We start from the raw sequence: 22,450 nt of genomic DNA, 5'->3' as shown, positions 1-22,450 counted from the left end.
CACAGACTTGACATTTACTTCCAGAGTCCTCTAAATATGTTAGAAACATTATGGCAGAAAAAGACTATTTGACCCATTTATTCTGCCCATCCACCTAATTAATTTAGCATTATAATTTCCATCACTTCCTTAGAGAGAACCTATATTTATCCCATGCTTTCTTGAATTCAGATAGTGTTTTTGTTTCTCTCTGTTTTAGTGGTAGCCAAATCCCGGATAATAAAGTCAGACTCTAAGCAAGTAGATGTTGTCCCAACAAAACTGTTTTATTTACAAAAAAAAGGTATGTACAAGATCCAATTCACAATAAAGATGCTTCAATCAAAACTATATCTCAAAAACAGCACCCAAATCTTCTGGGGTGTTTGGCAAAATGACAATCTAATATATGAATAAACCCCCAGTGTATTTTAATTTTCTGCCGAATATCAAAAATAATTCTTTGCTGACAATCAAGTCTTAAATTTACATACTATTTGAAAGGTAAACCGCAAAGTGTCGTGGGACCCTTGCACGGCACCCTGTAATTAAACAACAAAAAATTTTGAAAAGGTAGAGGAAGGGTTTCATATATAAATTTCTCAGCCCAGCATAAGGTCTGTTGGATTTTCAAGTATAATCATCAACCAAACCTCCTCCACCTATGGATTTTTTTAATTTTCTGTGCAAACCCTAGTGAAAACTGCAACACAATTTTTTATCCCTTAAAACCAATTTTTCTTAAATATTAGTTATAAAATACTCAAGCCTTCTTTCAAAGAGATTTCAAAGTCCCGACTTATCTGGCGATGTTAATCCACCCGACGTAGCTACGTTTCTGGTTCGCACCGGAACCTTTCTTCAGGGGATATGTTCTTTTTAGAGCAGTCAGGTATACCGCGTTAGCTGAAAATCCTCTATAAGGCTGAAGTTTTCCAGACGCTATACAGCGTTCTTTCTGTCAACGCAAAAGTTTTCCAGATGCCATACAGCGCTGTATGGCGTCTGGAAAACTTTTGCGTTGACAGAAAGAACGCTGTATAGCGTCTGGAAAACTTCAGCCTTATAGAGGATTTTCAGCTAACGCGCGGTATACCTGACTGCTCTAAAAAGAACATATCCCCTGAAGAAAGGTTCCGGTGCGAACCAGAAACGTAGCTACGTCGGGTGGATTAACATCGCCAGATAAGTCGGGACTTTGAAATCTCTTTGAAAGAAGGCTTGAGTATTTTATAACTAATATTTAAGAAAAATTGGTTTTAAGGGATAAAAAATTGTGTTGCAGTTTTCACTAGGGTTTGCACAGAAAATTAAAAAAATCCATAGGTGGAGGAGGTTTGGTTGATGATTATACTTGAAAATCCAACAGACCTTATGCTGGGCTGAGAAATTTATATATGAAACCCTTCCTCTACCTTTTCAAAAATTTTTTGTTGTTTAATTACAGGGTGCCGTGCAAGGGTCCCACGACACTTTGCGGTTTACCTTTCAAATAGTATGTAAATTTAAGACTTGATTGTCAGCAAAGAATTATTTTTGATATTCGGCAGAAAATTAAAATACACTGGGGGTTTATTCATATATTAGATTGTCAATCAAAACTATGACACAGTATAGCATTCTTCAAAAATCAATATTTGGAATACATTTCTGAATGACATGAAAATATGCAGTATTCAGAGGAAAGTGTATTCATTGACGTTTTCAAAGAAATATAGAAACATGATGGCAAAAAAAGACCATATGGCCCATCCAGTGTGCCTATCCATCCAATTAATTTAACACTATAATTCTTATCACTTCCTTAGAGATCCCTTGTATTTATCCTATGCTTTCTTGAATTCAGATATTGTTTTTGTCACGACCACCTCCACTGGGAGACTGTTCTGTACATCTACCACCCTCTCTGTGAAGAAATATTTTCTTACTCCTGAATCTACCCTCTTTCACCCTCATTTTATGACCCCTCGTTCTAGAGCCTCCTTTCCATTGAAAAAGGCTCAGCTCCTGTGCTTGGAAACCTTTGAGATATTTGAATGTCTCTATGCCTCGCCTTTCCTCTAGGGCAGCGGTTCTCAACTGGTGTGTCGCCAAGAACACGCAGGTGTGTTGACATACTTCCCGGTCCCCCGCTGACCCAGCTGCTCCCCCTACCCAAGCGAAATAGGTCCTCTGCCTGGGCTTAAAATGCTGATAGCCCGGGTGGAACGCGGCAGGAGAAGCTGGTTCAGTGGCATCGGCATGCTCTCTTCTTCCCGTGCCCTGGAAGAGGAAGTGGTAAGCAGCAGGTGCATGCGCGGGAAGAAGAGACCATGCTAGTGCGGCAGCATCGGCCCGAAGAAAAGGAGAGGCGTGGCTGAAGGATGAGCAGTGCAGCTCTGAGTAAAATGAGGAACAACATCAACCCTCTCAGCCGATGGGACTCCTTTCTTATGACTCTGGTCCAGGGCTCGGTATGTTGAATGCTTCAATGGAGTGGAATATTTTGTAATGCATGCATCAGTTGCTTCAATGTGATTGGCTTTGAATGGACAACCACACTTGTTCTCGAACTGTGTATCTATTGGGCCTTTTAGGATGGCAAGTCGATGTGTTGCATGCATAGGTGCACCATGCGTTTCGCATGCCAATATGCCTTGCCCCAGTAGTGCCAATGCTGATTTATATTTCTTTGATGTATAACGATGCTAGTGAAACCTGGAAAATATGCCACTTTTTGTGGATCGTATCATCTGATTTCTTTATTAAATATGTCTCTAATTATTGGCAAAAATACTGGCTAATAGACTGAATCCCCTTGCTTCCAATATTAGTAAATGAACACCAATCAAGATTTATTCTGGGTAGGATGGCGGGTGATAATGTTCGGTGAGTTTTAAATTTAATTTGGTGGGCCAGGCATATGAATTAACCCTCTGTCTTGCTAGGTGTCAATGCAGAAAAAGCTTTTTATTTGAGGGTCTTGAAAAAATGGGCTTGGGCATCAGTTTTACAAAGTGGATTTTTAGGTTCTATACCTTTCCAGAAGCATGCATTAAAGTTAATGGGGACTATTCTACTAATTTCAGTGTGGAAAGGAGTACGAGATGGGGTGTCCACTTTCCCCTTTGTTTGTCCTAGTAATGGAGCCCTTTGCTGAGACAATTAGGAAACAACACGAGATTGTAGTATATCAGTGGAAAATGTCCAGAATAGATTTCTATTTTTGCCGACAATGTCTTGCTTTACTGTAAGTGACCTGGAGTGCTCTTTAACAGCGTTAATAGTGGAGATTGGAATGTTATGGGTCAGTATCTGGCATTAAAATTAATATGGACAAGTCAAAGATTTTAGTCATTTTACTGCCAGGGGAGCTACCTTCTAAATTAAAATCGACATTTCATTTTTAATAGGCAAAGGGGAACTTTTGAAGCATTTGGGTTTTCTACAGACCCGAATGGTTTAATTCAATTGACTTATCCCTCGATGGTATCTAATATCTTCTTAGACCTATATATATGGGAAAAGTTTAATTTTTCTCGGTTAGGAAAGATAACTACATTAATGTGAATGTTCTCCCTAGATTCACTTACCTTTTCCAAATGCTACCTGTCTTTCTCACTGATGCATTTCTCAAAAATTTACAAAAGCATGTTTTCAGTTTTTATTTGAAACCTCCGAGAGTAGCTTGAAATATACTAAAGCAACTGAGGGATTGGGGAGAACCTAATTAAAAAAATATATTTTGCGCCAACTCAACTTAAGGTTATTATTGATGGCATTTGGTGTCTGGTTCGAAGCAATGGAGAGCAGTTCAATGTCAGTTTTGGCTACCAAAGAAATCTAGATTCCTACTATTAATTATATGTCCATACACCCAAATTACACTGAAGATATGGGAATCTATTGTGGGCCATAGAGGTTTTTTTCTTAGTACACTTTTATACTCATATTTCCCATCAGGTTTTACGTCCTTAGAATTTCAGCGATGGGAAACTTGGGTCTGAGGTGTTTGGGACATTTGTGAATTAATAATATGCTCTTGAGTTTTGAAGAATTACAGAGAAAATATTGTTTTACAGCCAGAGATATGTATCCCTATCTACAGGTATCTCATGATCTGAAATCTAAACTGGTTTCACGTGACTTAACTTGAGACAAATGTTTAATGGAGGGATTATGTGGCTGCACTGAGAAAACTAAGAAAGTAATGTCTAAATTATATAAATATCTAACTGGTGATTTAACTACCAAACTGAGTCATTTGGCTTCTTGGGAAATTGATTTGAGGCCACCTTTAGAGCAGACGATTGGGGATCTTTGCTTTGTGTCAATGGGTAAGAGTTCCATCTCATCTCTATTAATAGAAAATGAATATAAAGTGTTAAATCGCTGGTACCAGAGAGGCTTCTCAAGATATTTAGTGATGTTAAGCCTGATTGTGGAGGCTCTGTAGGATCCATTACCTTCTTTTAGTGGGAGTGCCCTAAGATCCAAAACTTTTGGGATGAGTTAATTTGGTTAATACATAAACTGACTCATTGAGATGCCTAAAGATCCTAGATGCTTTTTATTAAGTATCCTTGTGCCCGATTTGTCTACATGGCTTCAAATCTAATTTTTTAGATAGAAACCGCGGCTAGGTTAACTTTGACCGTTCATTGAAAACAGATAAACTGCCCACCTATAGAGTTGGTTACCAGGAGATTACATGATATTTATTTTATGGGTCAACTTATTGCTGTGAGGCAGGATAAGTTGGTGAAATTTAATAAGGTATGGCAGTCTTACCAAACCTGGCTTAAGGGAATTCAGTCCTAACATGTATTTCTTTAGGTGATGTAATTGTTTATGGATGCACCCAGTTGTACTGTGTCATTTTGTAATTTGCTCATATGTGGCCCAATTTTTAAAAGCCCTACGAGTGCGTATAGTGGGAGATATGTGCGTGGCTGGACCACGTGTGCACCGCAGGCTTTTTCAAAGGCCTGCAGCCAAATGCATATCTCCAAATACACACCGAAGAACAGCTTGAGCAAAAAGGGGTGGGGCGGGGTGTGGGCGGGTCATGAGCAGGCAGGATTAGCAGGGGAAAAGGCAGGCAGGGTAGGTAAGGAGTTTAGGATATTCCCTCCCAGTCTGCTCCATCATTTTTCTGATGTAAGATTCTTCTTGTCAATTATGTTAAATTGTAATAAAAATAAAATAAAAAAAAAACCTAAAGGTGGAATGCTTTACAGATCTATGGGGACCATACAGTCTATTCCAGTAACATCACTATCAATACGGAAATTTAATTGTTAGTGAACACACAAGTCTAATCAAAGGACTCGGGGAAAATGAGAGCATGTGTTCATTTCAAGCTGGTTACTGTCAGGAGCTGCTGCTATCTGAATCATTGCCATGGAGATTCATAGAATGTTCACCAGCTCCTGTCACTTTTCAATCGACTTTCTCAGTCTCCATGCTGAATATATTCTGATCATGCTGCCTTGGGCAAAGAAATCATAGGAGGTAATTTTCAAAGGAATTACAGGTGTAAAAGTAGCATATATGTCATAGCAATTCTCAAAAGCCCATTTATGTGCATAAAGTCTTTTAAAAATTACTTCAATAGTTTATAAATAAAATATGTGGTTCTCAATCCAGGTTTTGAAGATTCCACAATAAATATGTGTGGCAGACCCCCTGGTCCGCCACTAGATGGCCTTAGATCCTTCATTAAGAAATAACAGTTCATTGAGACTTCCATTGCTTTTCAGCTCCTCTCAACTTGGAGGGCTGTGATTGGTTGTCTTAGGGTACTTAAAGGTAAATTTTAATACCCGCTTGCGGGCATCCAAAGTGCACGCGGTTCCTGGCATGCACACATCGAAGCTCCAATTTTATAACATGCGCACATCGTTGCACGCATGTTATAAAATCTGCTACCCACATGCACACCTGATTTTATGTCTGGTGCCAAATCATGCACGTAAATAGGGACGTTTTATAAGATGCTTGCAGCAATGCGATAGGCCCTTTCTCCAGTTCTCTTCCAGTCTGCTCCATTAAAGGAGTGGACTGGGAGGGAAATTCCTAAACCCCCTAGCTAAGATGCCTCCTTTTTCCCCTATCTGCCCCAACCCCTAAAACCTAGCTAATTTTGGTTTTTTTGTTTTAATACTTACCTGCTCTCTGGAGCAGTAGCAGGTTGCATGGGCCGACTGGGTGTGCTTCAGCAGTACAGTGCCTAATGGCGCCGTCCCGGCCCGCCTCTGGCCCACCCCTTTTTTTGTAATCTGATTATTCAGTGCATACTGGGTTTAATGTGCGCCGGGTTTTTAAAATCGGGCCGTTAGTGAGGTGATTAGTGAATTCAGTGTGGTCAGTTTTAGTTAGCCCTGGGTAGAAGGGGTACCCCTTGGGTATGCCCCCTGTCTGAGAGGGGCTGCCTCATTTTTGGACGAGAGAGAGATTTTTGCTGGATTCCTTTTCGGATTTTCATTCAGGGGAAAACCTTGGTTTCCTTGGAGAGGGACATCCCCAATCCTGGGACCAGGGACTGAAAACCTGTGAGCCATTCCCTCTACTCCCTAGGGCAGGCAAGCACTAATGGCAGCATTACCCAGAGTGGGATTTTTTTTATGGCTAGAATTTATCCTGTTTTTGAGAATGGGACTGTTTAATCCTTGAACCCTTTTGGAGAAGGCAGGCCCATAGGACAAGGGCTGGAGACTTGTGAGCCTTTTTCTACTCCCTAGAAGAAGCAGGCACCAGTAACAGCAAAACATTAGCCACAGAGAGATTTTTGGAAAAAAATAGAAGGTATTTCCATTTTGTTTGTGGGGAAGTTTTTTGATCCTCCCCTTCTCACTGGGAAACAAGCCTGAGACAGCCAGTTTCCCATTCTCCTCAGACGTTTCCTTCAGAGAAGTCACAGACCAGTGAAATTCAGGAAGAAAGACCAAGATCATGGAGACCTCCCACAGGATCTCCACCCGCAAGGACCAGGACACAAGCTGGGTGACCAAGATTTAATAATTGGACTCAGGGAGGATTTTTCTGGTTCTAATAGGATTCCTCCACAAGTAAGGGTTCCCTGGCTCCTCTGGGATAGTGAAAAAACTCAACTCCAAGAACCTGAGAAAAAGGATACATACCCAGAGGAAGATTAACATCTGCAAATCAGACAGCTGTAATCTCAGACGTTTGGAAAAATTGGACTTTGCTTTATGTTAAAGATTCAGTAAACTTTTAGTTTGAAAATCCAGTACCTAGTCCTGCCTATTTGCCCCAGCAGCATTACAGTTACTACGGAGAAGGAACTTAGAAGCACAACTCCAGCTGGACCATAAGCTTAAGCTTTTCCCCCACAAAAAGGACCCACTCCTTGGGACAAGGAGTGATGGGAGAAGTGCTAGCTGGAGCAGCCCCAGAAACAGAAAATTAGTTTGTGTGCCCTTGGGAACTGAATTCCGCCAGCAAATGTAACGGTATCTCATGCATATTTATTGTTGATATTCTGAAACCCCAACTTGCCGAATGTGTCCCAAAGACTGTATTGAGAAGCACTGGGATAAATTATAGATCACTGTGATATAGCCTTCTAGTAATCCACAGCAGTGTACTTCTTTTGTGTGCTGCAGGATTCATTCATTTGGTCACAACATGTGTTCCCAGCTCGGCATTGAAAGTTTATATGTTTTTATTGTTGGGGAGACACTATTTGAAATTCTAACTTTAAATATTGTATCTATTAGTCTCAGCTATGGCCAAGTGATTCTCAGTACTTGTTTGCGAAAATGATGAGAATCTGCATCATATCCTATCCCCTGAGCCTTTCTGAAAATAGGTCACTTTTAATTGGCCCTACCTTTTATTTTACTGGAAATTTTTATTTCAAGTTGTGATTATATTTTGAATTGCATGCATATCAATGGTGTAGGAAGACTAAATACGTAAAGCCAGTTGACAATTGTTGCAAACGTTGTCAGTGTCTTGTTACACTGATCTGCTTTTAAAGATTGCAGTGTTGCATTCTCTTCCTATTGATGATTATTCTAACTTCCTCATTTTACTTAATGCTTTAGTGGTTCAGGTATACAGCTTCTGCCTTGCAGGATACTCAGTTATTGATATTGCTGAGAAATATTAATAAAATATTAACTGTTTTCATTTTTTTATCCTATTTGAGGGAGCCATATTTTAAATGATTTTTCCTACTTTTTTTTTTTTCCATTTTATTGCCTAAGAAATTTAAATGAACTACAAATGCATTATTGTGTTGTTAATTTATGATAAAACACGGACCTTAGGTTCCCAAGCAATGGCAATGCAGGTTTTAATTTTTCATTTTTTATGCAGTATGTTTTAGCAACTAATTTTAAATAGCAGTTATAAGCCTCATATAGGGAGAAAATGGAAATCTCAGCTTTCTGTTGTGCACATTTTCAAAAGTTTTCATAACAAATATCAACTATTATAATTAAAAAGTCCACGGTTTGCAATTTATTCATACCATTTGTGATCCTCTCAGAAATGAGATGTCATGTATTTTTTTTTTAAAGGAAGTAAACTTTCTTAAAAACCAGAATAATTTAACAGTGGTGTTTTTGTAATCTTTACATTTTTGTTTGCAAGACTGGCTGATAAATGCCTTGTATCATGTTATTTATTTTATTCACTACTCCACTTAAATACATACCATAGCTGAACAAGATTTCAGGCCAGATGTGGGAATAATAAACTGAAGTTCAGAATTAAAGAGAACTCTTCTGCTCCCCTCCAGTTGTCTGCGATGCCATTCGTAGAAGTTTGTGTAGCTATGAAATCTAATTGTAAAAAGGGACAAAAATCATATTTGTTTAAAATAAATTTCCTGTGTTATATTTGAAAAGTCTCTCCCTACCCCCTTGCCAGTTGTAAGAACTGTAACATAGATTTCAACTTGAAAACTTGTGAACGGAATTACTTTATTTTTTTCTAGGACTGCCAGTGTCTGCTTTGAAATGAGCTCAGGTTATATCAGGGCACTGAAATTGACTGACATTGATTTTATTATGTCTTGAAGCTTTGAACTGTGAATGTTTCATGTGGATGGTTAAATTGGATAGTTTTTGAATAGTCCAAAAAATTGAAATCCTGCTTTTGGGCTGGCAGGGCAGTTTACAGGATGGGATACAGACGTACAAATCTGGAAATACTGGTTGATTTCACCTAGCTGCCATTCACACTGTGTGACTTATACTTAAGCAGATCCAGACTTCAAGACCTATCCTGACTCTTTATTTAGTCTTGATTTCCTGCTTTTTACAGGAGTCACAAAAAGGTCAATATTCAAAGGGTTTGCCTGACTAATTTTTGCAGCTAGCTGGACAAACCCCGGTGCTTGAAATTTTCTCCTGGTTCAGTGGCTAAATTCTATCCAGAAAAATGTTTGCCTACACAAAATTTGCCCGAATAAATAGGCGGCACAGTAGATGTTCCCAGGACATGGTTTCTCCCAGTCTGATTAGGGCTGATATTCAGCATTAGCTGAACAAAGTTACCTGGCTAAAATAGTGTGGAAGCCATGTTAGTCTACTGGAATGCTTAGAAATGTTAATAAATTAAAAAAAAAAATAAAAATATATAATATATACACAAATAAGTTGGTCAAATAGCTCTCCTAAAGTTACCTGGATAATGTAGATATAAAAAAACAAGAACACAAAGTAGTGGTCCAGTGGCATCCTAATCCCCCCCTCCCCCCACCAGCACTCTTTCCCACTCTCCAGTATTTTTTGGGAACCTTTATGCCTTATACATAATTGATATGCTAGAATATGTCCCCTAAACACAGCCTTTGCAGCATTCCAGAATGTTAGTGCAGTGCTATCTTCTGTGTAGTTGAGGTCCCTGAACTCCTCCCATCGCGTGTGCAGTATTGCACGAAGTCCCTGTCATAGTAGAGGAGGGCTGACATTTTCCAATGAGGCCTATGGCCACCAGATTCAGCAAAAGCCAGCTTGGAGACAATTAAAGTATGATCTGAAAAGCGCACATTATACCTGTCACAGGATTATACCCTATCAAACCACGACTCAGTAATTAAAAAATAGTCTAGCCTAGTGTAAACCTTATGTACATTAAAGTAAAACGAATGCTGTCTATCATTCAGATGGAGCAGACACCAGCTATCCAACACCCTCAATTCTTGATACAGAAAACCAAACCCTATTTCGGCTTGTTTTTTCTTAGGCACTTTAGCTGGATGGCAGTCCACCAGTGGGTTATCTGATATATTATAGTCTCCTCGGATCACAAGAATATAACCCTCCCAGCATAGCAATTTAGTAACCACTGAAAAGAACTTATGTGAGTACTGATGAAGGGGCGGATTTTAAAAGGCCTGCGCGCGTAAATCCTTCCGGATTTACGCGCGCAGGGCCCTTGCGCGCCGGCGCGCCTAAAGCCCCGGGACGCGTGTAAGTCCCGGGGCTTTCGAAAAGGGGCGGGAGGGGGCGTGTCCGGGGGCGTTCCTGAAACGACGTGGCGTTTTGGGGGCGTGCCGTGGCGTTTTGGGGGCGTGCCGTGGCGTTTCGGGGGCGGGCCCGGGGCGTGGCGCCGGCCCGGGGGCGTGGTCGAGGCCTCCGGACCAGCTCCCGGGACTGGAGGGCGGAGCGGGGCTGCCGGCCGACGTGCACAAAGTTACGCCTGCTTTCAGCATATTGAATGGTCAGGGTATATGATACTGACCATATATAATCATGCCTGTGGTAATTGGCAACAGATGGCTATCTGTAGATAACTGTCTGCATTTCTTTTAATTTTTTATTTATGCAATTTTCACAAAACAAAATCCATGACTTATTACAGAATTCAGATCTTTAGAATTCCTTACGTAATAAATTTGACATACTAAATATTCAATCTGATTTATACTAATGAAATAATTTCAGAAGGATAATTGAAATAATTAGCAGTAATTAACAGGAAATAGAAAAGTAGGATTACTCCTACTTTCTGCAACAACTGAATTTGAGAGTTTTATACTATCTATCTTCTTTTAGCATCAAATTCCAAATCAGCAAATTATTGGGTGTGGGAATCGAGGAAGACACGCAATTGTGATATTTCAAAAAATACAAATTTTTGATTCTGGTGTACAATAAGAATCTTTAGCATATGGCTAATCTTCTGTCTTGTGTTTGGACACATGTAGCAATTAGTTTTCAGAACTTTTGTTCTACCTCAGAAACTTACTTTTTAATATCAAAGTAGAAAATAAGTACAAGAATTAATTATCCCTCCATCACTCTATAACTTCAGGAACAGCTCCCCTATGAGGAAAGGCTGAGGAAGTTAGGGTTGTTCAGCTTGGAGAAGAGTCGGCTGAGGGGGGAATATGATAGAGGTCTTTAAGATCATGAGAGGTCTTGAACGAGTAGATGTGAATCAGTTATTTACACGTTCGAATAATAGAAGGACTAGGGGGCATTTCATGAAGTTAGCAAGTAGAACATTTAAGACTAATCTGAGAATTATTTTTCACTCAGTGCACAATAAAGCTCTGGAATTTGTTGTCAGAGGATGTGGTTAGTGCAGTTAGTGTAGCTGGGTTCAAAAAAGGTTTGGATAAGTTCTTGGAGGAGAAGATTATTAACAGCTATTAATCAAATCTACTTAGGGAATAGTCACTGCTATTAATTGCATCAGTGGCATGGGATCTTCTTAGTGTTTGGGTAATTGCCAGGTTCTTGTGGCCTGGTTTGGTCTCTGTTGGAAACAGGATGCTGGGCTTGATGGACCCTTGGTCTGACCCAGCATGGCAATTTCTTATGTTCTTATGTTCCCATCGAAAGAGCTGTATTACTGGTAGGTCCGTTCTACAGCAGGACTGAACATACGCAATTCTGATCATGGTTCTTCTTGATCACATTGCTGCAGTAGTATATGTAGTTCTCTAATTTGTCTACATATGTGTGGCCTTCAGTGTGCCCTCTGAAGTCAATGGGCTCAGATCTGCCAATTATTGTTCCATCAGATATCTATAACCTCTGAGATGAAAATATTCCTTCAGTGGAGGATGAAAGCAAAGGTTCTAAAAGCAGGGCTCTCTGCACATCTCAATATATTAAGTGACCCTGTCTACTGACTCTCCCACCAAAGACTGAGGAGCTCACACTGGTGTATTGTGGACCCAAGGGATGTGACCCCCCCTATTGGAGAGTCATCTCCAGATAAACTTTATGGCGCTGTGAGCCATCTGCTATGTACTAAGGGTTTTTTCTTGCTTGCTTTTGGGCAAGAGAATCTTAATCCAGATGGACAATTAGATCACTATGTTCTCCATAAACAGGCATTGGTTTATAAGCCCTCTGCAAGGAGGCCCTTCATATCTGGTCATGGGCTGGTCCTCAGAATGCTTCGCTCCAAGGGACCTACCTTCCAGAAATTCAGAATATATTGGTGGACTAACTCAGCAAAGTGTCATGACCATATGAGTGGTTCTTAGATCAAGGGTTCGCAGAATTGGTGAATGCCAGTCAATCAACCTGTTTGCCTTAGAAGAAAATGGAAAAGTTGCATTTTCTGCATGGGGCAGCTATAGATCAGCTCCTGATGCTTTTGTGTTAGACTGGAGTACCAGCCTACTCTAATCATACCCGCCAGTTCTAGAAGGCCCTTCAGGGCAAGGCAAAGATTATCGTCATAGCTCCAGCATGGTCATGACAAGTATGGTATCCATATCTTATCTATCTTCCAATTTTGTCTCCAATCCCATTAGGAATGCCTCAGACTCTCATTATATAGGAAGACAATAACTCTGCCATATGAGCCTATCATCACTGGCCCTCATAGTATGGTGCTGAGCAGAGTAGTCTCCTCCTAACTCCTTCCAAAGGAGGTGGAGGACGTGTTGATTTCTGCTAAAAAAAAAAAAAAAAAAAAAAAAAAACCCCAAAAAAACTTTCATCTAGAAGATATACTGCTTCAACAAAACTATTTAAAAAAGCTTTAAAAGCCTACCTTTTTTCTAATGCTTTACCTTAACTTCTATCCAAGAGTTTTGCCTTTAATATGTATTATCCATCTGTCTAGAGCAATGTTATTGCCTTTTGATTAGTTAGTTTTTTTATATATTTTATTGTATCTTTATCTTTATTTTTATTCTTATTGTGTTTTCATTATATATGTTAAGTTGTGAGCCAACTTGAACTACTTGAGAATATAAAATGTTTTAAATAAATAAAGTTTCAAGTGGATAAGGTTTTCGGTATAGTGTGGATCCAGCCAGTTGGATCCCTTTTCCTGTGGCCTGAGGGACTTGCTTCAGTATCTATTCTTCCTTTCATCCTCAAGCCTTAGCACTTCTTCAGTCAAAGTTCATCTTGGTGCCATTGCAGCATATCACCAGTAGCTGGAAAGGCTTATGATTTTCTCTTCACCCTTTTGTGTCTAAATTTATGAAAGGCCTATGGCATTCTAAGTCTTTGGATAGTAAACCTCCAGTGTCTTGGGACCTCAAATAGTCCTGATGATTTTGTTAATGGAAGTGTGGTATATCAAATAACTAGGTCAACTTAAGAAACCTCCCTTCAAGCCTCTTGGGTAGTAGACTTGAATTTCCTTCCCTGGAAAATGTTTCTTGGCATAGAGAGCAATTAAATTATAGGCTCTGGTTTCATAGTCATAAATCTTGCAATTTCTTCACAACCAAGTGGTTCTTCAAACTCCATCTTCCTTCTGAAAGAGGTATTATTTACGTTCCACATTAGTCAAACTATTGTGCTGCCAACCTTCTTTCCGATATCTCATGCACAGAAAGGAAAATGGGCTGTCTGTTCTTTGGACTGTAAGAAAACCCTGGCTTATTATCTAGAGTCAAGATTCTGAACTGTTTGTATCTTTTGAACTATAATTGGCTAGCAGACTATTTCTTGCACTGTTATGTGCTGGCTGGCTTACAAATTACAAACTCAGTCAAGACTCAAGTGATAGCCATGGTTACATCAGTGGCTCATCTGAGGGCCACTTACATTGAAACATATGTAAAACTGCTACTTGGTCATCAATTAACAAATTTACATTATACTACTGTTAAGACAAGTGTCCCCTACCAAGTGTGCTATATGTTAAATCACCTGGTACATTACATAGAAACAAAGAATGAGATGATAAAGGCTATTAGACCCATTTAATCTACCTGGTTTCATTCCTGATGCAGTGTCATAAGGCTTCAGTTGATCTCCAGCTTTCCTCTCAACTTCTTAGCATCTTGGAATCCGCTGTTCTTCTCCTATGCTTTCTTGAATTCTGTTACCATTTTTGTTTCCATTACCTGCATGATGAGGTTATATTAGGCAATCGTATCCCTATCTGTGAAGAAATATTTTCTGATGATGTTTGAGTTTACTCCCCTGGAACCTCATACTGTTACCTTTTGTTCTAGAGCATTCTTTCCTCTGAAAGGTTTACTTCCTGAACCTGAATTATATCTGTGACAGGGATCTCAGCCCATCACTATTTTTCCCCAAAGTGTATTTTCCCTAAAGCACTTTTTCTAGGCTGTGGGTAGTAGGAGGAGTTAGAAATTTTGGGACTATTTCCATGGCTTTAACCGAAATTTTTGGGGGGAGAGGCTATCTTGGGGGGGGGGAGGGAGGGTTTGACCCCTTGGAGCATGCTCAGTGGTCAGAGGGTTAGGTACAGCTGAAAGAGCTAGAAATCCCTCCCAAAATCTAAACAGAGTGGGTGAGTTGGCTGCAGAAGAAGGAAGGAGATAGATTCCCCCCCCCCCCGTCTCAATTCATAGGAACTGTTTTGCAGAGATTCTTCCTGAATCTTAACTATGGATAAGAGTTTGGTTTTGAAGATTTTTGGACTTCTTGGACTGAAGGGAAGGTTTACCCCCCTCTGTCTCCCTGAGGATTGGGATTTGGATATCTTTTTCCCAAGTAACTAGTCAAGCGAGGGCGAAAAGAGTTGGAGTTAAGGACTTTTGGACTAGAAGAACCCAGAGTCTCAACTCAAGTTGGATTTACAGTAGAAGTTTTGGGAACCCAGTTGAACCTGTTTTTCCATCATGTTAATGGTGGAAGGGAAGTAAGATGGGAGATAACACCTAAGATAGATAAACTGATAATATTCATTGCCATCATATTTCTGAAGTTGTATTTGTATTGTGGCATAGATCATCTTTTTTAAGTCACAGTAAAGACTATTTTTATTTGAAGACAAAACTTGGACTCCTTTGGATTTCTTTGTTTTCCCTTCCTGGATGTGCAAGGGATGAATGGACCCTGGTGTGATTCAGAAATGTGCAGACAAAAACCGAACTGGATATCATAGCAAGCCAGATTCTTTATGCAGTGCAACTAGGGAAAAACAGAAACATCACCATTTCTCATAAAACATCATATAAAATAAAAAATATACAGGCCATCAACAATACTAATAAAAAGTCTAAATATTTTCTTGAATGAGTAGAGGTGACTCAATTATTTTCACTTTCGAATAATAGAAGGACTAGGGGGCATTCCATGAAGTTAGCAAGTAGCACATTTAAGACTGATCGGAGAAAATTCTTTTTCACTCAACGCACAATAAAGCTCTGGAATTTGTTGCCAGAGGATGTGGTTAGTGCAGTTAATGTACCTGGGTTCAAAAAAGGTTTGGATAAGTTCTTGGAGGAGAAGTCCATTAATGGCTATTAATCAATTTTACTTAGGGAATAGCCACTGCTATTAATTGCATCAGTAGCATGGGATCTTCTTAGTGTTTGGGTAATTGCCAGGTTCTTGTGGCTTGGTTTTGGCCTCTGTTGGAAACAGGATGCTGGGCTTGATGGACTCTTGGTCTGACCCAGCATGGCAATTTCTTATGTTCTTATTTCAAAACAACCAACAAACATCTAACAATTAAAAACTCATCTAAACATATTCCAAATGGCAATCAAATATTGCAAATATTTGATTGCCCTTTGCCATTTGATTGCCATTTTACAGTCCAAAAACACGGACTTTGAGGAAATGGGGAAGTACCTAGAGGAAGAACTAAATGGATGGGAAAATGAGAGAAATGTGGATCAGCAGTGGACCAATCTAAAAGGAGCAATCACCAAGGCAACTGCTCTATATGTTAGAAATGTAAAGAAAAGCAAAAGAAAAATGAAACCTATCTGGTTCTCAAAGGAAGTGGCTGACAAAATTAAAGCTAAAAGAACAGCATTCAAGAAATATAAAAGATCCCAAAGGGAGGAGCACAAAGAAGAATATTTGATTCAACTGAGGGAGATGAAGAAATTAATCAAGTTCGCAAAAAGTCAAGCGGAAGAGATGATTGCCAAGGAGATAAAAAATGGTGACAAAACATTTTTCAGATACATCAGCGAAAAGAGAAAAGTCCAAAGTGGTATAGTGAAATTGAAAGGTGGAAATGATCAATGTGTGGAGAGAGACGGAGATATGGCAGAAATATTAAACTAATACTTCAGCTCTGTGTTCACTAAAGAAGACCCTGGAGAAGGACCATCTCTACACAACAAGAAACTGGAGGGAAGTGGAATAGATGAAAATCCTTTTACAGTAGATAATGTATGGGAAGAGCTAAAGAATCTGAAAGTGGACAAAGCCATGGGGCCTGATGGGATTCATCCAAGGATACTGAGGGAGCTCAGAGATGTGCTGGCGGGTCCGCTGTGCGACCTGTTCAATAGATCCCTAGAAACGGGAGTGGTGCTGAGTGATTGGAGAAGAGCAGTGGTGGTCCCGCTTCACAAGAGTGGGCACAGAGAGGAGGCTGGTAACTACAGACCGGTTAGCCTCACTTCGGTGGTGGGAAAAGTAATGGAGTCACTGTTGAAAGTCCGGAGAATTGTTGGACCAGAGGCAGCATGAATTCACCAGAGGAAGATCCTGTCAGACAAATCTGATTGACTTTTTTGACTGGGTAACCAAGGAATTGGATCGAGGAAGAGCGCTCGATGTCATCTACTTGGATTTCAGCAAAGCTTTTGATACGGTTCCACACAGGAGACTGGTGAATAAAACAAGAAGCTTAGGAGTGAGTGCCGAGGTGGTGACCTGGATTGAAAACTGGTTGACGGACAGAAGACAATGCGTGATGGTAAATGGAACTTTCTCTGAAGAGAGAGCGGTTTTAAGTGGTGTACCTGTTCAATATCTTTGTGAGCGACATTGCGGACGGGATAGAAGGTAAGGTTTGTCTTTTTGCGGATGACACAAAGATCTGCAACAGAGTGGACACGCCGGAAGGAGTGGAGAGAATGAGATGGGATTTAAGGAAACTGGAAGAGTGGTCGAAGATATGGCAGCTGAGATTCAATGCCAAGAAGTGCAAAGTCATGCATATGGGGAGTGGAAATCTGAATGAACTGTATTCGAGGGGGGGGGGGGGAAGGCTGATGTGCACGGAGCAGGAGAGAGACCTTGGGGTGATAGTGTCTAATGATATGAAGTCTGCGAAACAATGCGACAAGGCGATAGCAAAAGCCAGAAGAATGCTGGGATGCATAGAGAGAGGAATATCAAGTAAGAAAAGGGAAGTGATTATCCCCTTGTACAGGTCCTTGGTGAGGCCTCACCTGGAGTACTGTGTTCAGTTCTGGAGACCGTATCTACAAAGAGACAAGGACAAGATGGAAGCGGTACAGAGAAGGGCGACCAGGAAGGTGGAGGGTCTTCATCGGATGACGTACGAGGAGAGATTGAAGAATCTAAATATGTACTCCCTGGAGGAAAGGAGGAGCAGGGGTGATATGATTCAGACTTTCAGATACTTGAAAAACTTTAATGATCCAAAGACAACAACAAACCTTTTCTGTCAGAAAAAAATCAGCAGAACCAGAGGTCACGAGCTGAGGCTCCAGGGAGGAAGACTAAGAACCAATGTCAGGAAGTATTTCTTCACAGAAAGGGTGGTGGATGCCTGGAATGCCCTTCCGGAGGAAGTGGTGAAGTCTAAAACTGTGAACGACTTCAAAGGGGCGTGGGATAAACACTGTGGATCCATCAAGTCTAGAGGGCGTGAATAAAGTGGAGGCAGCAAAACACTGCACGGAGTGACAGTAGCCACAGAGGCATTCAAACACTGCATGGAGCGGCAGTAGCCACAGAGGCATTCACGGAGCGGGATGCCAGTGGCCAGTAGTTAGTGTTCCACCTTCACGGAGCGGAAGGATGGAGGGCTGCTATCGCCAAAAAAATAAAAAAAAAATAAAAACAGGGGTAGGTAAGAGTATGGGGCAAGGGGGTGGCCTGCTTGTTACAGCAGTTGCTACCCCTAATTGAGCTGGATGTCACTTGGATGCAGATACAGAGCTGCTCTCTAAATTGGTGGTGGAGTGGTGGGGAATTAGGGCTGGAGGGTACTGGAAGCCAATAGTAACAGGTGGGAGAGAGAAAAAGGGGAAAAAATGGATAAATTGCGTAGCTTGCTGGGCAGACTTGATGGGCCGTTTTGGTCTTCTTTTGCCGATGTTTCTATTAGATACATTATATAAATAACGCCCAATAAATTAAAACTAATGAGGATATTTAAAAATCCCCCACTTTCCATACCTGGGAACTTTTGATTTCTAGATGCCCTGAGATTTTCATGGATTTGTAGGGGGGAGTTGTTGCATACACACACACACACTCTATCTCTCATGCTCAGTTATACACACACATACACGATCTGTCTCATGTTCAGTCATACACACACACTGTCTCATACTAAATCGTACACACATGCTCTGTCATACTCAGTAATACACAAACACACTCTCATGTTCAATCATACATACACAGCTGTCTCATGCTCAATCACACACATGCTAGTCTCTCATGCTGTCATACACACATATGCTCACTCTGTCTCACATGCTTAATCATATATATATATATATATATATATATATTTTCACACATGCTCGCAGTCATACACATGCTGTCTCTCATGCACAATCGTACACACATACAGACTGTCTTTCATGCTCAGTCTCACACACACACACACTCTTTGTCTCATGCTCAATCATATATACACCCATGCTAAGTCATACGCACATACGCTCTGTCTCTCAAGCTTTTTCACTTGTTTCCCCGTCTGTAAGAACAAGGGGCAGCAGCAACCTCTTCCTTCAGCCCGGGCAGCCACAGGACTCTCCTTCTAGTTTCCGGCCCTGCTCCTCTTGCTCATGACGGGGGGGCGATGCTACTTCTCTCCACCCTGCGGGTCTTGCTCTCCTCTTAACGGCTGAGAGGAGGGGGGTTGGGGAGTCTGATTCTGCTTGCGACTATGCTGGCCGCACTCCTTACGAGTGCTGTGAGGCAGGAAAAGGGGGGTTGGGAGGCGAATGCTGCTTCTTGTGGCTCTGTGACCGCATTTCTTCTGACCACAGGGGTGGGGAGGAGAGTGGAAGGCAGATTTTTTTTTTTCCAGCCTCGTGGCTGCGCTCCTCTTTATTGCTGGGGGGTGGAAGGTGCGGTGCTGCTGCCTGTGGCGCCACGGCCGCACTTCTTCTGACTGCTGGGACAGGGGATGTGGAAGGCCGGTGCTGCTTATTGCAACTCCCAGGGCTAAGCCTGCCCTTTCTGACTGCGAGGCGGGGGGGTGGGGGGCTTTATGTTTCTTCTTTCCACCGAATGGGCTGCTCTGCTTCTGAATGTGGGCAAAGGGGAGGGGCTGTGAAGCTTCCTTTTGAGCTTGGCAGCAGCATTGGTCATTTTTTTCTCCCGATTTGGACTCTTCCCCCCCCCCCCCCCCCCCCCCCCCCCCTACACACACACGCCCGCCCACCCACCCACTGCCCGCCTTTCATGGACAACCCTGATGGAAGGCAGGACACCAAAAGCAGACACAGATGTTCTTGCCCAAAAGCTGTATCAGGTGGAGGAGAAACAGCTCTTTAGCCAAATTGAGAGAGAGAGATGGTGCTCCCTGGCAGATGGCACCTGTGGCCGGGGCCATGTCAGCCAAAGGCTGGCTACAGCTCTGCTCTTCTGTTTCCTTCAGTAGAGCCTCCATTCATTTTCCCATCATCAAGGTAAAATTAACCAGCCTGTAGTTTTCAACCTCCTCTCTGCTGCCACTTTTATGATGAGGAACATCATTTATGGTGGGTTAAAAGAATAAAAGTACACAAACACTATCTCTTATAATTATTTATTAACCTCGTCTGAATAGGTTCATTATGAAATGATTTCCTACCTCTGTGAGAAATTCAATAAAAAGCTTGATGCTCTAAAGGGTTTTTCCCATTTTTGGGTCTATGAGGAGAATGGTTTGCACATAGGTCCCAAAGTAGCTGGTGTGTACTATGGCACCCATGTTAACACGTGTTTGCACATAAGGACCAGTATCTTTGAAACAGGCTTGTAGGCGCACATGTGCGTGCACTTTCCAGCTTGTGTCCAGAGACGCGCGCATGTTACAAAACAGCCCGGATGTGGCATATTAGCGTACAATTTCAAATGGACGCGCGCGTGTGCACGCAAATGCCACATCTACCACACGTGTGTGGATTTTACAAGGGCCGCGTGCAGATGCTGTTTGCTGTTTTCCCAGTTCACCCAGTTTAGGGATAGGACTTGCAAAGCCCCCTAATTTAATAGCCTCCCTCCCATTAGCCTTGACCCTTAAAACCCCACTGAGTAGCCTAGAATGTTTTGGTTTAATACCTCTATGCCATTCATAGTAGTAGTAAGTTTATGTGGCGGGGACTCCTGACGCGCGCAAGTATTTGTGCGTGCAGTTTTTGGCCAGGCCCCGACGTGCTCATGCCCCACGCAGATTATGCCTACGCGCCACTCCTTTTTAGAAACTTTTCACTTGTGTGTGCGGCGGGAGATATGCGCGTACATGGGCGACTTATAAAATCTGCTCTGCACGCGCCGGCCCAACTTGGACACGCATCTCCTGCTTTTGGTGCGTGCAGGGCTTTTAAAATTCCCCCGTGTGTGTCGCAATATTTCAAGATGGAGATTTTACATACGACAGTCAGGTTGAATGGCACAGGATTGTAATGCTATGCCTATACTTAAAGAGCCGTGTCAGGATGTTCAGGGTCATTCGATCCGACTCTTTAACAATGCAGATCATACAATGAGACCAAACTGGACACAGACAAATAAAACAGGTTTTGTTAATGTACCACAGGGGTGATGGAGACAGAAAGAGTATCAGAATACAGAAAAGTATGAAATAGGCTCTGAGGATCCTTAGCTGCAAAGAAGCAAGGCTACTGTTCAGGTGAAAAACATTAAGCATACTAGATGAGTCTTGAGGTTTTCTTTTGCTGTCATATTCTATGTTTCTTTTTGTTTTTTCTTTTTTTGAAGGGGGAGGATTATAAGCTATCTTTTTAGTAAATGTGGTCTAATATTTTTGTCAGAACAAGATTTATATTAGTAAGGTATATATTGCTAATTCTTTGTATATTAATTTTTTTAACCTTTTTTTTTTTCTTCGTTTTTAACAATTTTTTAATGAAACATGCCAGATTGGAGACCACTGGAGACTGATATAACACAGGCAGCTTCCCCACACTACCCTGCCAAGGTCTCTCAACCCTGCTCTCTTGAGGGAAGACCTCCTAACGGTGAGAGACAAATTCAGTCTCCCTGTCTGTGTGACCTCCTGACCTTGCTATAGTGTTAAAGTCTGATGTAAATTCTGATGATGTCTTCAGTGATGTGGAGCAATGACGTGTTTCACCCTGGCCACCTTTTTAAGTCACCATATCTAATTTCATTTTTTAAAAATCCCTAAACAAGTGGCTGAAGAACTTCAGTTTTAAGATTAAAAGTAACAAAATAATTGAATATCTGTTTTTGATTTGGGTTGCTGCTAATGTGGCTGGTGATTGACAACTTGTGCGTATGTTACTTCTAAAGGGACTTCTAGGTAAGCCTAATGTTCTCTGCCTGAGCAGCTTATTCTGCTGACTCCCTACTGTCTGCTTATCCACACTTGCCTTTTCTCACATTTTGTGCCATTGATTTGAATTTTGTAGTTGTGTTGTGGTAACCTTTCCAGATCAACCAGTGCTCACATGATGAGATCAGCCTGAGAGAGAGTTGTTTTTTTTTTTTTTGCCATCATCACTAATCATACCATGGAAGATAGTTAAAATGCTAATGTGTTAAAATTTTGTTTCTAAATAATGCTTTGGAAAATTGTACATTTATGGGAGTAGATTAGCTACTTTCAAAACCCTGTTCTTCCATTTGTTTTTTTTCATGGATCACTCCTCCTTTTCACGATGGCAGAAGGTATGCCATTTATGTAAAATTTTCAAGGAGAAGTTGTATTTATTTATTGTCATTCCTTTTGGGTGGAGTGAGGCCATAGGAAATTAGAACATTTTCCCCTGGCTTTATGACTGTTACAGTTTGAAAACAGAGCTCCAGTGAAGAATTGACATGTGGCCAGTTAGAACCGTATTTGCTCACTGTGGGCTCCTCCTCTTATAGCTTATCAGAGACCAAGCCACATTTGGAGCTTTTCAAATGGCAACCAGCAG

The 22,450-nt window shown here is 41.2% G+C and overlaps 1 protein-coding gene across 3 annotated transcripts in view; it reads left to right on the top strand.

The window, feature by feature from the left end:
- Positions 1 to 22,450, top strand: part of GAREM1 (GRB2 associated regulator of MAPK1 subtype 1) — a 284,669-nt gene that overhangs the window by 97,358 nt on the left and 164,861 nt on the right. The window contains exon 3 of one of the 3 annotated variants that reach the window (XM_029591197.1): positions 21,428 to 21,526. The exons of the other annotated variants lie outside the window; for them this stretch is intronic. Coding sequence (XP_029447057.1) covers positions 21,428 to 21,526 — 99 coding nt within the window. The remainder of the gene's footprint in view (positions 1 to 21,427; positions 21,527 to 22,450) is intronic. 3 annotated transcript variants of the gene reach the window in all.

Source organism: Rhinatrema bivittatum, chromosome 2 (genome assembly GCF_901001135.1).
Source record: "Rhinatrema bivittatum chromosome 2, aRhiBiv1.1, whole genome shotgun sequence".
NCBI lineage: Eukaryota > Metazoa > Chordata > Amphibia > Gymnophiona > Rhinatrematidae > Rhinatrema > Rhinatrema bivittatum.
The sequence above is the reverse complement of the archived record's forward strand: the minus strand, read 5'-3'. Positions and strand labels throughout refer to the sequence as shown.